Source organism: Micropterus dolomieu, linkage group LG21, assembly GCF_021292245.1.
Source record: "Micropterus dolomieu isolate WLL.071019.BEF.003 ecotype Adirondacks linkage group LG21, ASM2129224v1, whole genome shotgun sequence".
NCBI classification, from domain to species: domain Eukaryota; kingdom Metazoa; phylum Chordata; class Actinopteri; order Centrarchiformes; family Centrarchidae; genus Micropterus; species Micropterus dolomieu.
The window spans coordinates 32,330,718-32,345,209 of record NC_060170.1 but is presented as its reverse complement, the minus strand read 5'-3'; the positions used below and the strand labels follow the sequence as shown (position 1 = coordinate 32,345,209).

Here is a 14,492-nt window from a genome sequence, read left to right as displayed (position 1 = left end):
TTTTGGAATCAACCACAAACATGTATATTTAGGCTACAGTTAAAAATAGTCATCAATAAAATAAGGTTTGTTTCCGTAGGAAGCACACAGACACAAATAACATAACACATAACATGTATGTAATATTTCTCTATCTGCTAGATTGTAAGAAGGAATCAATATTAGGTTATATAAATATAATCCCAAGACTTAATGATTTAAGTTTATTGTCATCATAAATTAGACTATACAATCTACAATAATATTATTACGTTTTTAAATAATAATTTTTAAATAAACTGAATATAAATAAATAAAGGTGAAGTTTCTATAAAGTAAGAGAGTTTTCTGCTAAGTTAGGGGACTGGTGTTCGAGGTCGCCCATGAACGGTGGAAGCGCGCTCCCGATACTTCAGGTGAATGAGAGGGAAGCGGAGGAGCGGGATATGGTTCACTGTGCGTCGCATTAAAAAGGAACAATTAGAGGAAAATGAGTTGTGTTACGTCGCTTGGGGCGCATGTTTTTATGACAACATATCTACTCTTCGTGATGGGATGCGTTGCACAGAAAGTAAGTTGACATTTGTTGATAATAAGCTGACAATAATTTACAAGCTCTACCTCCAGCCTTATAACGTTAGTGCCGTGCTCACTTGTATGGACAGCAACAAGCCACGAACTCCGTTCGTAAACCTCGATATTTAGCAATTGTTTGCTTCTCGTCAAACAGTGTCAACCCAAGGGATTTGAAGCAAGTTATTTTAAGGAGTGTTAGGTGTAACCATTCATTTCGGCTTACACCTGATGCTCAAATGACTGCTTGCGTTAACAACATTTTAAATTTAATTCTAGTTCGTCTGTTCAGTCAAAAACTTCGGACTACCAAAATACAGTACACCATTGTAGGCGGTAGCAAGAAGTGGCATCTGGAACTGTTTTTAAAAAGTTGACATTTTAATACTGTAAATGTTTTTTTGTTAGATACAATTACGCCGACTCTATCATAGGGCCATACTGCTTGGAAAAACTCTAAGCTCATGTATTACAGTGCAGAAAAGTTTTCTATTTAGCCATGAACTTTTAAATTTACAATTTTCACAGTTGAGTTTTGCGTACGTTCTGTTTGAAAACAGAATAAGACGTAACATTACCTCGTCAAAGCGCAGGCTTTACGACTTAACGCTGCTTCAGAAATTTGCGAAAGTTGTCTATGAAACAAAATACACTGCATCAAAATGGTCTTGTAACTTTAGTCAGCTTGTGTTTTGAAACATTGTCTGTCCATAACATTTAGCCAACACCCTCATGTAACTTCGCCCGGGGTACTATAACGTTACATAAACGGAAAGAAATTATTTTTAAAGTGAGGTTTGCATTTCGTCCGGGAGCAAAGTTCAAGTTCATTGTCTTTATTTATTTTATACAAAATATTCCATGTGGTTGTTTGACACTCACTGACATCTGGAAAAAACATCAACCTGTAACGTTAGCCAGACCTTTTTAATCACCTTACATCATGCTGACTTACACCTTTGCCATGCACAGCAAACTTATGAACGTTTTTGGCTGTATTTTACAATTTCCAAACTTCGTGGCACTTTTTATCCTAGGGCTTTCAAAGGGATGTTTTGATGGCACAGGCATGTTTTGATGTTACTGCACTTCACAGAGTTAGAGAATGGCATGCAGAGTCCAAGCTGCTGAAATGAGAAACACATTGAGAGCATGTAAACCTTATGTTGTACTTTTTCATACCCATTGAGGCGACTTCCCAAGCTCCATCTCTGACATGCGAGGAGTTCATGATCAAAAGTTGGTAAAGTCCTGATAAAAACAGGAACGCAAACAGTCAGAGGTTTCTTCCCAGGCATGTTTTTCATTCAGTCAGGCTGTGATTCATGTTGGACATGTTTTAGCTTCTCCTGTGGTAGAGTCAAAGCTCCTGCCAGGTCAGTGAGGTTTAGCTGTGAATGGGTGCCTTAGAGTTGATTGGTTGAGGTTTAAAAGTTGTTTTGATGCCATAACCTGAAGTGTCAATCTATAATTGGGTTCATAAGGGTACCTGCACCGCAAGAATAACTACACATGTGACTAAAGATGACAGGACTTGTTTATGTATTGTCAGCCGTCTGGAACAGTCATGTTTACTGTTCTGACAAATTTTGTAGTAGAGTCATTGAAGTGAAGCATCCAAGCTGTAAACTGCATCAGCCGCTCGGCCGTCTGAGCCCATGTTCTTCTGTTTTTGATTTATGTGTGATGCAGAATGATGTCCCCATGTGGGACAGTGGCTAGTGTCATAACTTAGAAAGATTACACTTGACACAGATCTTTCTCTAGGACATCAACACCACATTTTCAGCTAGGACAAGCTTCCACCTGTCAAGAGTCGTCCTCTTCCGCTGATGGACAATGGCGCCGCAGCAGCGCAATTCTTAGAACTGGGCAACAAAAGCCCTTGGTATATTGAATTGTCAGCGTCTCCAGCTTTAGTTCCTGTGTGCATAGGGTGCTCACTATCTTTGCAATTATCTGCCTGAGGGGACATGGTAAATGATGTCTTTGTCCTCTGCTCCCCTTTTGTATTAAGTTGATTTTTGGAACCGCATAAACAAGCTTGGAATTTATTCTATCCTCTTCAGAAAAAAATGGGAGGCATCCAAATCGGTCTGTCCACAATTCAGTGCTGTGGACGAGGGAGAGTGAATTTGATCTTTGTTTTGTTGCTTCTCTCTTCTCTGTCTTTCGGAAGTTTTTTTGGGGGTGAGGGAGGGTGAGGAGATATTCATCTCTAATTGAATTGAGTTGTAGGATCCCAGTCGACTGTGAGTTCACTCATTCCTCCCATGAATGATCTGACAACAGATACACACAGTCTGTCAACAGATAAACATGTCACCGTGTGTGTGTGAGAGAGAGAGAGAGAGAGAGAGAGAGAGAGAGAGAGAGAGAGAGAGAGAACTGCACTGGGAGTGTAGAGGAGATGGGATCGGCCAGAGTGATGAGCTGAGAGTCAGACAGAGAGACATTGTGTTTATGTTGCAGATGCAGTAGGTTGAAATAGAAAACAAATTTCATTTTATTCTATATATATTAAATTTTCTTCTATGGTAGCATCAGAGCTATACGATGTTGCTGTTGCTTGTACTGGATGAAGTTTTCAGGTGGCCTCCTAACAATTTAGGCCAAAGCACACGTTTGTTTGTTTGTTTGTTCTTTTTAGCCCCAGATTCTTATCAGTCCTATAATCTGCCTTTACTGAGTCCGCACCCATACTTATACCTTTACCTAAGTGTTGATTAAATATGAATCTGACTCTGAGAAATGGCAGCTGTAGCCTTGTAAATTCCATTCAAATACTGAAGGTCCTGATTCAAAATTATAAAGTTCATCAGCTTAAATTGTTGATAGGATATGAATAAAAAGTTTGATTGAGAGAATGTGACTCCTGAAAATGATGTTAAACACAGCTAGAGAAGACAAGGGACTCTGTTGGAGTTGTTTGGACTATAAAACAGGGATGCACTGATCTGACTTTTTGAGTCCCAGAACCGATAACAATACCTGGACTTTGGGTGTCGGCCAATGCAGATCCGATACCGGTGTGAAGTTGTAAAAGACTACACATTCTTTTATGTGTAAGGCAACATGAGGCTTGACCTAAACATTGCTTCCTAACTCTGTAAAATAAAATGCTATATTTGCTCTCCCAGCAAAATGTTTGGGTCTACCAGCGCAGTATATTTTAGTATAGTATGCACCTAATTGAATAGATTGGGCCCCCTTGACACCGATACCCGATCCAGCTATTTGAGTCAGTATCGGCCGGAATCGGTATCAGATTGGTGCATCCCTGCTGTCTGTAGGGTCTAAACTGCAGCAGAGGCAGTTCCTTTTTTTTCAGAGTCATAGTCAGTGCCAGCCCCACTTTGTGCCTCGCATGTATAACCATTACATTCAGGTCCCAGAGACAAGAATCTGATATTCAGAAAAATAAATGCCAGGCAGGAAAAACCCAGAAAGTGGTTTAACAAAACTTAACACTGTTCGGAAGGTATTTCTAGAGTCCTCAAAGACTCTTCTAACCATCTGGATTTAAAAAAGAAAACACATTCTGCAGAATAAGAAAGGTTTCTTTGCCCGTTTCCAAGTAGCATCTCTGTTTTGTAGCTCAAACAATGCTGAATGTACAACGTGAACCAAAATGAAATCATTTTACAAGTCACTTATGCTTGTACATATTTATGTTACGTTCTATTACTTTATATTTTCAAACAAAACAACACATTCATATTGTTCTTGTGTCGTTAAAAAGAAAATGTCCTTTTTAGCTTTAGCTTTTAGGTTAATTTTTTTCCCATCCAGATGGTTAGAAGAGCAGATTTCTGAAATACCTTCAGGGTTTTTTAAAGATTGCCCAGTATTTATTTTTCAGAAAATGATATGCCTCGAATCTAAGAATTTAGATGATCAAACCTAATTTTGATTATAATATCGTCTCTGAAAAACACAGCTGAATCGTTTAATTTTGGAGCAGAGAGCAGTTCAGGGACAACTACAGCAGAGGTATGTGATCACAATTGGCAGAAAACATACTATAGTTCAGGGGTTTTAAGTGTTGCTAGAGATGATATTCAGAAAATCGGCTTGTCTGTCAACTTTGATGCTGTGGTTGCACTTGGAAATGTCCATTTATGCTCTGATTGATTGCAGTTTAACAGTGTCAGTACAGTGTAGACCAGCATGTGTGATTGGGCTTCTCACTGAGGTGCTGCAGAAAGACTAATTATCATGGATGCATTCACTGGATCACATTCCGAAATCTGGAAATGATTTCTCCAAACTTGTTGAAACCACCGTGGCGATAAGGTCATGATTCACCACAGGGCTCCACAGGTTTAACAGCTACCATAGCAGCAGCAGCACTTTTTAGAGGAAATATGTTAATAGGTTTTTACACCACAAACATGGAAGAAAAAGCCTGCATCTGCCTGTCTTCTCTCTCACCCAGTCACATATCTGTGCGAGTTCGAGGACCACAGCCGTAATAATTTCCAGCACTTTCCCATGTAGGCTACACTGAATGTCCCGTGGTGGCTCTGTAAATAAAATGTTGATCAAACATGCATGGCCTCAAAGAGGCCTTTCATAAGTCACTCATGGTGGTGAAAATGTGCTGAGCCAGCGCTACAGTGGCCAATTGAGGGCGACCCTAGAAATGCCTGGGCTTAATCAGGCCGCCACACCAGTTGTTTGTAAACTCACCCTGGCTTGAACCAGAGCCACTGACGTGAGCCCAACAGGAAAGCCATTGACATCACAGGGGAGATATGTGATAAATCCTGGGCTCAAGTATCAGCGCTTTTCACAGCTGCAGAGAAAGACGTCAAGGAGCTTCTTTTCTATCTCTGTATTTTGAGGGAGCTGTACAAAATATTAAAACACAAATGGGACATCTTGCTGATATTGAGTTGCAGCTGCTGACCCGGTTGTCTGAAAGTTTAAAAATCCCATTTATCTCTCCCATTTATCCCTGTTTATGATTTGGTATGATTCAGGAAAAGAAAGAAGAACAGTTCCTAACATTCGGTATTCTGTGTATCCTGCAAGCACTTCCCTCATGCGTCAGTTTGTACTGCATTGCTGTATGAGAAGTCTGCATCTTTCTGCACCAGTGAAACTCAGAGAAATTCCTGCTCATTTGTTGTACTTTAAGGAAAGGTTCTTTTTACTCTAATTAAATTTGTGGCACATAATCTTGTGAAGCTCTTATTTGATTTGTGGGAAGATTGGTCTCATCCCCATCATTGACTTTCCAGCATAAATTACAATCCTTTTTTAAAAGTCACTTTTTATGTCTGTTTAATATGTAGACATATGACTGACAAAGTGAATATGTGGCTGCATTACATTCTTGATTATATTTATTTTCTTCTCCTTAGGTAAATGGGTCAGACCTCAAACCCTGTAAAACTACTTAATTAAATTAAAGATAATGGAAAATGAATTCAGTGCAGGCTAGATTGTTGATCCACAAAGCTGTACTCTGGCGATATTGATCCAGACCTGAGAAAGTGTGAGATTGTAAAGCATCCCAAGTGGACTGCCCAAGCTCTAGCCTGTGAAGCAGTGTCACTTTTCTCCTTCAGTAAACAGGGCTGGTGAGGATTCCTGCCCCCTTTTGAGGGGCCCGCCTGCCTGTTTATGAGCCAGTCCGGGGCTGTTTGTGCATGAGAGGCAGAGTGTGTGTGTGTTTGTGTGTGTTAACAGTACTTCAGCAGAAGCCAGCTCGTGTTGCAGTTTTCACAGCGGTCTTGTCAGCCTGGGTGGTTTAAAAAAAAAAAAAAAAAAAAAAAAAAATTCCATGTTAAAGCCAACAGTTAGGTCAGACTGCAAACTTCTGTTTTGTAAAATGAAGGTGTACAGACAAGAGTGGTTTTTTTGTTTGTTTTTTTGGCTAGTTCACCTTAAAGAGAAGTTACAAAAAAGTAATGTATTTTTAAAATTTCAATTTTAATTACAGATAAGCAGGGATTTTTTTTTTTTTCTTTTGCTCCAGAAATGTTTAATGATCTTCTTAGGGCTGGACGATTTCACTTAAAATCAAAATCACGATTAATTGAACATTTCACCTCAATTAAGATTATTTTATTTTTGAATGTTGTTGTTTTTGCACTCATATTTCTGCATTCAAGCTTGGGTTTATTTACTCACAGATTTCACAAAGTGGACGAGCAAAGCGAGAGAGTAATAAATGTACAGTGTGAGCCACAGTGTGTCCGTTTATAAAAGTCTGTCTGTTGTTTCCACAACTTATGGCTAACAACTCCTTGGAAGGCTGAGCAGGACTGGACGGGGCGGAGTCACGTGACTACACACGCGGCTATCATGTTTCAAGGGGAAAGTAAATTAACAGAATATTACCAGGATTAAATAACCGACATGGGGAAGTTAGGTATGTTTAGAGGCTCTGAATTTCGGTTTCGATTACTTTTAAATTAATTGTCCAGCCCTAGTTCATATACACATTAGTAACAGAAGAGAACTATTTTCCTTTATGTTTAATTCTCAGCTTTTATTTCTGACCACATCCCCCCATTTACACAGAAGGCAACCTGTCATGATTAAAATTGTTTTTATTAGTTTTAAGTAATATTTTTACCAGTAAATAATATTTAAATAAAAAATCTTATGTTCTAATAGGTTTTGTATTTGTGTATATATATCTAATTGTACTATACAGCCAAATCAGCCCACAGTCAGATTTGAATTTTAATAGGACAGACTTATGAAGGCCATCATGGAATGCGATTGAACCCCCACCCCCCTGCAAAGTGAATATGATAGAACAATGCTGTTTGTGAGGGGCCTCTCAGTAATGAGAGTAGAAAGCAGCTGGTCTGATGTTTGACTGAACAAGTCATTTCAAATAATTATGTGCTTAGTTGATCTACTCCTGTCCAGGGAAGCCCCAGTCGGTGGCACAACTGGGGCGCAATGACCAGCCGACTCTTATGTAAACGTTCAGCTTGCCTTGTCCTTATTAGCATCAATTCATCAAATATTATCTGCCCCCCCCCCCCCCCCCCCCCCCCCCCCCCCCGTTTGTGGAGTGGCTCACTAAAACGGCACTGCGGCCTATTGTTTCTCCATGAGAAAAGGCATCCTTGAATAATTAGCGGCCTGTCAGTGGAGCGGCCTGTGATGTAACAGAACCGAGATGTTTGGCATTATAAGAATGTCCCATTTCCATTCGACACTGTGGCACTTTGGGGCCTTTTCATGTGTAGTGTAGCATGCATACGTCCCAGGGTGCTGGGGACCTCCCGGCCACCTCGTTCTGGTAGGAGAGATGACACGGTCTCTGTCCACGACACAGTTCTCTTTCATCAGATGCAGAATTTCACATCATACAAGAGACTATTCATTTATAGATGGATACAATTGCAACATCTATTTTTTTCAGTTTAATTAAAACATTTTTAGGATGAAAAACAGAGTTTAAACGGGTATTTAAGGGAGGTTGGGAAAGGCAGCAAAGCAGTATTATAGCAAATATAAATCAACAAACATGTCTGTTGCCACAGGTCATTTTAGCCCTAAAAGGGGACATGCTGTCCTTCTCTTCCCCCTGTTATGCCCCCATATTGTGAAGTGGTTCCCTTCATTGTGCAACCTTGCTGCAAACACTGCCGAATCGGCTTACTCTCGCAAACCTCAGCAGGAATGGCATTTGGCCCCTTCAAATGTCATCCGTGTAATTCTTTGCTGTAGCACATAATTTTTAGTAAGTGTGTGGGCAGAGTAACATGTCATGCGCTAATGTAATTGCTTGCAAATGTCAGTCAGGGAGAGAAAAAAAATTGCAAAATACAGCTACCATAAAGGACTCTAATGATGTCCATCCAAACTGTGGTAACTTGAAAAATAAAATAAAAAGTGCGCAGGTTTACTTTTTAATATTTGGAAGACTGAGTAAACATTTCATTAAATGTAATGTCACTTACTTTTGTTAGGATAATCTGTTGGATTGTGAGAGTACCTTTGAAGGTACTCTCACAATCCAACAGATTGCTGTCTGCCCTGAAAGATGAAATGTTTACCTTTAACTTTTTAATGCAGTATTTCCACAGACTGTGCCAGTCACTGGCATGCCCTGAGCAGCGGACTTATATTTACAGCTGATTAAGACTAAAGTGGAGGGGGACTGTTTGTGAAAATATCAGATGTAAATACTGGTTTTGCCTCAGGCAAATATTTTATCATTATGGGCAGAAAGTAGACACCTGTGAGATCACGAAAATAACTGGAGACGCAATGCACTGCTAGATAACTGAAAAAACTTGCGCGCACACACATTTTTAGTTAGTTATATAGGTCAAGCTGCCCTCTCTGACTTCCCATGTGTCTTTAATATGCCATGCCTTGGCTGTGAGGCTGTCGGCTGTATCAACTATGGAGAGGGCTTTTGATTTGATCCTGATGATTGAGCTGTCCTCTCTTCCTGTCATAACTGAAAATGACATGTCGATTTTGCTGCTTAAAATAAACTGCCTTTGATAAATGCATTCTGATGGGGATAGATGGTCCACAGAGCAATCAAAGTGCCTGTCTGGCTCCACAGACTTTGTGTCCCTGTTCTCAAAGTGATCTCTTATGCTTTCAGCCTAGTCCAGAGCACAAGTGTCGCCCGCGGGTGTTGGTTTGTTACCTGTCTGGCATGGGGGTCTGCCAGTCTGGGTCATTCCCACAGTCCAGAATTGAGGCCAACAGGAAAGCTCATAAACTCACAGCCCCCCTACAAAGGTCTGGTCCTCAGCTCCCTGGCTTAGCCACACATCTGCCTCTGCTTAGGCCGCAGGTCCCCCTTACCTCTCCACACACCTGGGAAGAATTACAGCAGCATGTTTGAAGAAATTCCCTCCCCAGGGTTACCCAAGCCGGCAATACAGGAAAAACACATTCTTTGATATAAAGGTAGAACAGCAGGGTTGAATAGTTCAGTTTCAAGATGGTTTATGTCAGTGAGTAATCAGATTACCACAAGTCAAGTGTATTATTTGTTGATGGGGACACCTTGGTTGTTGGTGCCTTTGACATTGATAAACTTAATCACGTAGTTGCCATTATCTGAATACATGACTCATCTCAGAATTTACTGAGGCTAATATGAAACTGGTCAACACCTTTTTAAAGGTAATGAATAATAAATAATAACATGAATGGCATTGTGCTACCAGTGGGAATCAAAAGCCTTAAACTTTTTTGCTACCTGTGGAGCTGTATTTGTCAATTTTAAACCTTAAATGGGAGATTCTTTAGTTATAGTGTCTTAAAAGGAGGTTTTAAACTATGACATGACTAACTTAATGTGATTCATATTGCAGGTATACTTTGACTGTGGTGCCAAGGTGGATGTGGTGGACGTCCAAGGCCTCATTCTGTCCCCTGGCTTTCCCTACAACTACTCCTCTGGGACACACTGCGTTTGGCAGTTCTTTGTGCCTGTTGATTACCAGCTTATTCTGGAGATATTTGACTTTGACGTGTTTGAAAGTCATGATTCTGCTGGACAGTACTCTGCTATCTCTAATTTTGAAGAGCAAGAGGCAGAGGAAGAGGTGACTTTCACTCCTGGCAGCTTAGCGGCTGATGAAACTTCGTCAGCAGCTAAAGAGCCTATGCTTCAGAGTGTAGGGGGTTTGACGAAGACTCAACAGTCCTCCCAACACGGTGAGGTCAAGCAAGTAGTGGTCCAGGAACAGTCCACCAAGATGGAGATTGCCAAAGTCTCGAATTCTGCCAAAAGATCTGCAGATGATTCCTCTGGCCTATCTTCACCACCTCCTCCCTCTCTTCTCCTCCTACCTGGGGCTGTGCCTCAAGGAGACAGGGCTGTCAACTCCGCCTCCTCGTCTCACCTCAGGGGAGACCTCAACCCCAGTTCTAACCCAAGCACAGCTGTGGAGGTGACCACCCTTGCCTCGCCCCACTCCACTGAAACCCCAGCTATGAGCCCTGAAACCCAGCACTCAGTGCTTGACGCCTGCCCCCACGATGTCCTCTACATCTCAGACCTCATCACCTTCTCCTCCAGGTTCTGTGGGTCCAACCGGCCCACCAGCAGCCAGCTGGTTTTCGGCTCCAGCCAGGAAATGGTGGAGGTCATCATGGAGCTCATCACCACCACCCACTGGGGCCGTGGCTTTGCTCTTCTCTTCCACTACCACAACTTGACCGAGCCAGGGGGCGAACGCCGCGCCTCCGCACCCATAGCGAGTAAGGTAGACTCTTTGCTGGCTGCTGTGAGTGGAGCTGCCTTCTTCGCTATGATACTTACAAGTGCCCTCTGCATCGTTTTCAGGTAACTTTATTTATAAATGCTAATTTTTACAATAGCGAGAGAGAAATAGAAAAGGAATACTTATTGCAACTTTACCAGATAGCTTTTTAAATTAAAACCAAATAGCAAAGTTTGTTTAATGTTAAAACAAAATTGTATAAAACAATGATTGTTCAGTCCACCACTTTGTTTCAGGGCAAAATATCTCAACAAATATTCAGTGGATTGCAATTTTTTACAGACAATCATGGTCCCCAGAGGATACATTTTAGTGACTTTGATGATCCTCTGACTTTTCCTCTAGTGCCACCAGCAGGTAGAAATTTTTGGTTTTGTGTGTCTTGACAGATATTGGATTGCTATGAAATATGGTATAGATATTCAAAGACCCCAGAGGATCCTAATGAGCGTGGTTATCCCTTGATCTTTCATGTAGCGCCACCAGCAGGTCAAATGTTTCTATCCATCCACCCATTATCTATACCGGCTTATCCATGCGGTGTCATGGGGCGCTGGAGCCAATCCCAGCTGACAGTTGGCGAGAGGCAGGGTACACTCTGGACAGGTCCATCACATGGCACATAGAAACGAGCAACCACACACACTCATATTCACAGCATATTGGACAGCGGGAGGAAGCCGGAGCATCAAATGCTTTTATTTTCAAGTGAAATGGTTCAGAATCTACTTGATGTATTGGCACAACATTTTATAGAGACATTTATATCCCCAACAGATGTATCCTCATAAGATGTGTCCCAATGACTATTGGGTGATCCCGTCCATATTTATCTATTCCTAGGTCAAATTTTAATTTGTCCAATGGTCAAAAACCTGCTAAACGGTCGGCTGTACTGTGTTTGTTACGTCCTCATGTGGCTGAAGCCCCTAAGTGAAAATATATATAAATGAAAAACAGGCCAAAAGAAACAGGAAACAGATTATGTGCAAACAAATAAGATATTTATTAACAAACAGGAACAGAAGAGGCAGAGAGGCACCCAGGACAACATTAGCATGTTAGCACTGTCATTGTGAGCATGTTGCCTACTGATGTTACCATATAACTCAAAGCAGCGCTGTGCTGAAGTACAGCTTCACAGAGCCGTTAGCGTTGACTTTAGTCTTCTTAAAAAATTATATTTTTTCATATAAAACTATTAGATTCTTGTTTTTTGCTGTTTTTGGGAAATATAAACCCCGTATAACTGAGTCTTCAGTAAATATCCTCCTGAGAAAATTCACAAGTCTTATTTTTGATTTCTCCCATGAATGAAAACGGGCTGGACTTACAGTAAAAGCACACACATTACCCAAATGCACACACTCCAACATACACAGTCACCATTTTGTTATGTTGACTCAGCTGGAAGCCTCAGTCCATGATGTGGTGACCCTTGGAGATTAGTTGGGTTTGGCTGCAAATGTGCGGCTTCCTTGATGTGGAGCATTCTCACCATAGACAGCGGGCCATTCAAGGTACAGCACCTGGCATCAATTCCAGCACACAAAAATACAGAGGCTTCATGAAAGTGAATGGGCGGGGAACTAGGGGGGAAAGGGACAACAAGGAGAATTAAAACTCAATGTGAGTTTGGTACCGATTGCATTGTCACACAATCCAAAGGTGTAATTTACACGCTGTTCCCTTTTCAATACAAGCTGAGGAGTTATGTTTGGAGGTTTGTAATACTACCTGTTCTAACAAGGTGACTGTTCTACCCTACTGGTCCAGATACAGATTCAAAATCCCGGAAGGTTTAGATTTGCTCAGTATTCAGCTTGCTGTGAGAAACACCCCCTGTTCAATATAATTTGTGTTAATTTTAAATGCGGCTCAGTGTCTCCAACTCATCCGTTAGGCACAATAACTCCACAGGTTCTCACTATTAATGACAGGGAAATTGGAAAAACGTGTTCAATAAAATGAAAGTGTAATTAGCAAGAACAACAACAGGAGTCATTCGGAAGCCAGGAAATGCATTACCATGAAATGTCAAGCTCACGAGCAGTCTCAGTAGCTGTTTTACTTTTCTCATTCAGTTGTTCCCTATTAATTTAAATGAGTCCACACAAATCATTGGAAAAAGACTTGCCTGGCGAGCTAGGCGAGATCATACAAGTTTAAAGCATCAGTAAGATTAACTCCCAAGGTTCCCTCTGGTCAGAAAACCAGCATAGGTGGATGAGAGTCACAGCAGGGGTGGCCCTCAGTTGACCGGTGGCTGGTAATGAACTCATTCAGCTGTAAGAGTAATTTTTAATAAGGGGGTACTTGCTCAAGTAATTCTTTGTGCTTCATTGGTTCATATGGACTTAAGAACAGAAAAGCATTATAAACATAGGTAAGTGGTATTAGTCATTTTCTCAGTTGTAAAATTATTTAATATTGAAAGCCACCAGTGGAAACAAATACTGGACATGGCTATCTGCAGTGAAAAAGTCACATTGGTACATCCCCACAGGAAAAAAGCAATGCATAGCAATAGCATCTCAGTAACAACCACTATGGGAACTGCTAGAGTTGTGTGAAGGCACAATCCTGCTCCATCATCCAACACCACAATGGAGCAACTATTGAGGGGGAAATAGCCACGGGTATGTTGGAGCTATTATATATTGAGTGAGGTGGTTACTATGTCAAAAAGCTCCCATTTCAGTACAGTCGAATGGGATAGTGTCCATTTTTACATTTCTGGTCAAATTGTGAACACCAGAGGGATTTTAATTCTTGGGAAAACTCTACCAAGAGTGGAAAAAATAGGGGTCATTCATAAAAGCTGGTTTTTGGATATGTCTGTAATTATAAACTGAATTGCTGTGGTACTGTATGTTTTCCAGACCCAAACTGTGTCCAAAAAGAGCCAGCTCCTGTGCATCCAGCAACTCTGAGGTACAGACACTACTGGATCTCTTTCTTTTTAGTTCTTCTCCTTTTGTCCTCTCTATATGCCACTCTCTCTCCTCCCCTACCTGTCTTGGACTCTCTATTGCCTTATTTTTCAGTTAGACAGTCTTCTGAAAAGAGAGCTTTATCCGGGATCACAGTCATCATTGTTGACTGCTCTAGCACTGGCCCCCCACTCCCCACAGAGCTGGACCAACTCTGGATCACATTGGGTCACACAGTTGAAAGAAACCTGATTATGAAGCAAGGGGGTGATTTTGTGCATCATGATTATTTGTTGTAAATTGGTACTTTATTCCGACTCTTCACATCAATTTCTATAATGCACTCAGATTGAGGAGGAACATTTTTACAGTTGGTGCAAGGTCTGTGGACACTAAAGGCTGTAAATCAATAATATGGTTAGCTCTTGTTATCCATGTCAGTTTTGTCTTCGTAGCAATCACATCTTGCATTGCAGAACTTTTATAGTTCCGTAGCTTTAACCAATGTAAAATATCAACAAGTCTCTTTTCTTTCTGATTTATTAGAAGACTGATTCAACAAAAATACATTATTTATAGGGGTGCTCCACCAATTTTACACATCCACATCTGCTTATTGGGGACTACTACTGCATATGTGAACAAAGTTGTATAAAGCCCTAAGTGGCTCCAGAGAAAACTGCATGAAACATGATATTGCCTCAAGTGATGACACTTGAGTCAGCATCGGTTGGGGCTGAAGACTACAAGTTTAAAAATGGGGGGGGGGGGGGGTCAG

At 41.1% G+C, this 14,492-nt stretch overlaps 1 protein-coding gene across 2 annotated transcripts in view; it reads left to right on the top strand.

The window, feature by feature from the left end:
- The first annotated feature begins 360 nt into the window (after nucleotides 1–360).
- Nucleotides 361–14,492, top strand: part of si:dkey-112e17.1 — a 22,166-nt gene continuing 8,034 nt past the window's right edge. The window contains exons 1-3 of one of the 2 annotated variants that reach the window (XM_046035952.1): nucleotides 361–395; nucleotides 9,867–10,843; nucleotides 13,664–13,715. In XM_046035952.1, coding sequence (XP_045891908.1) covers nucleotides 363–395; nucleotides 9,867–10,843; nucleotides 13,664–13,715 — 1,062 coding nt within the window. In that variant the 5' untranslated portion in view covers nucleotides 361–362. The other variant, XM_046035951.1, reaches the window with a different exon arrangement.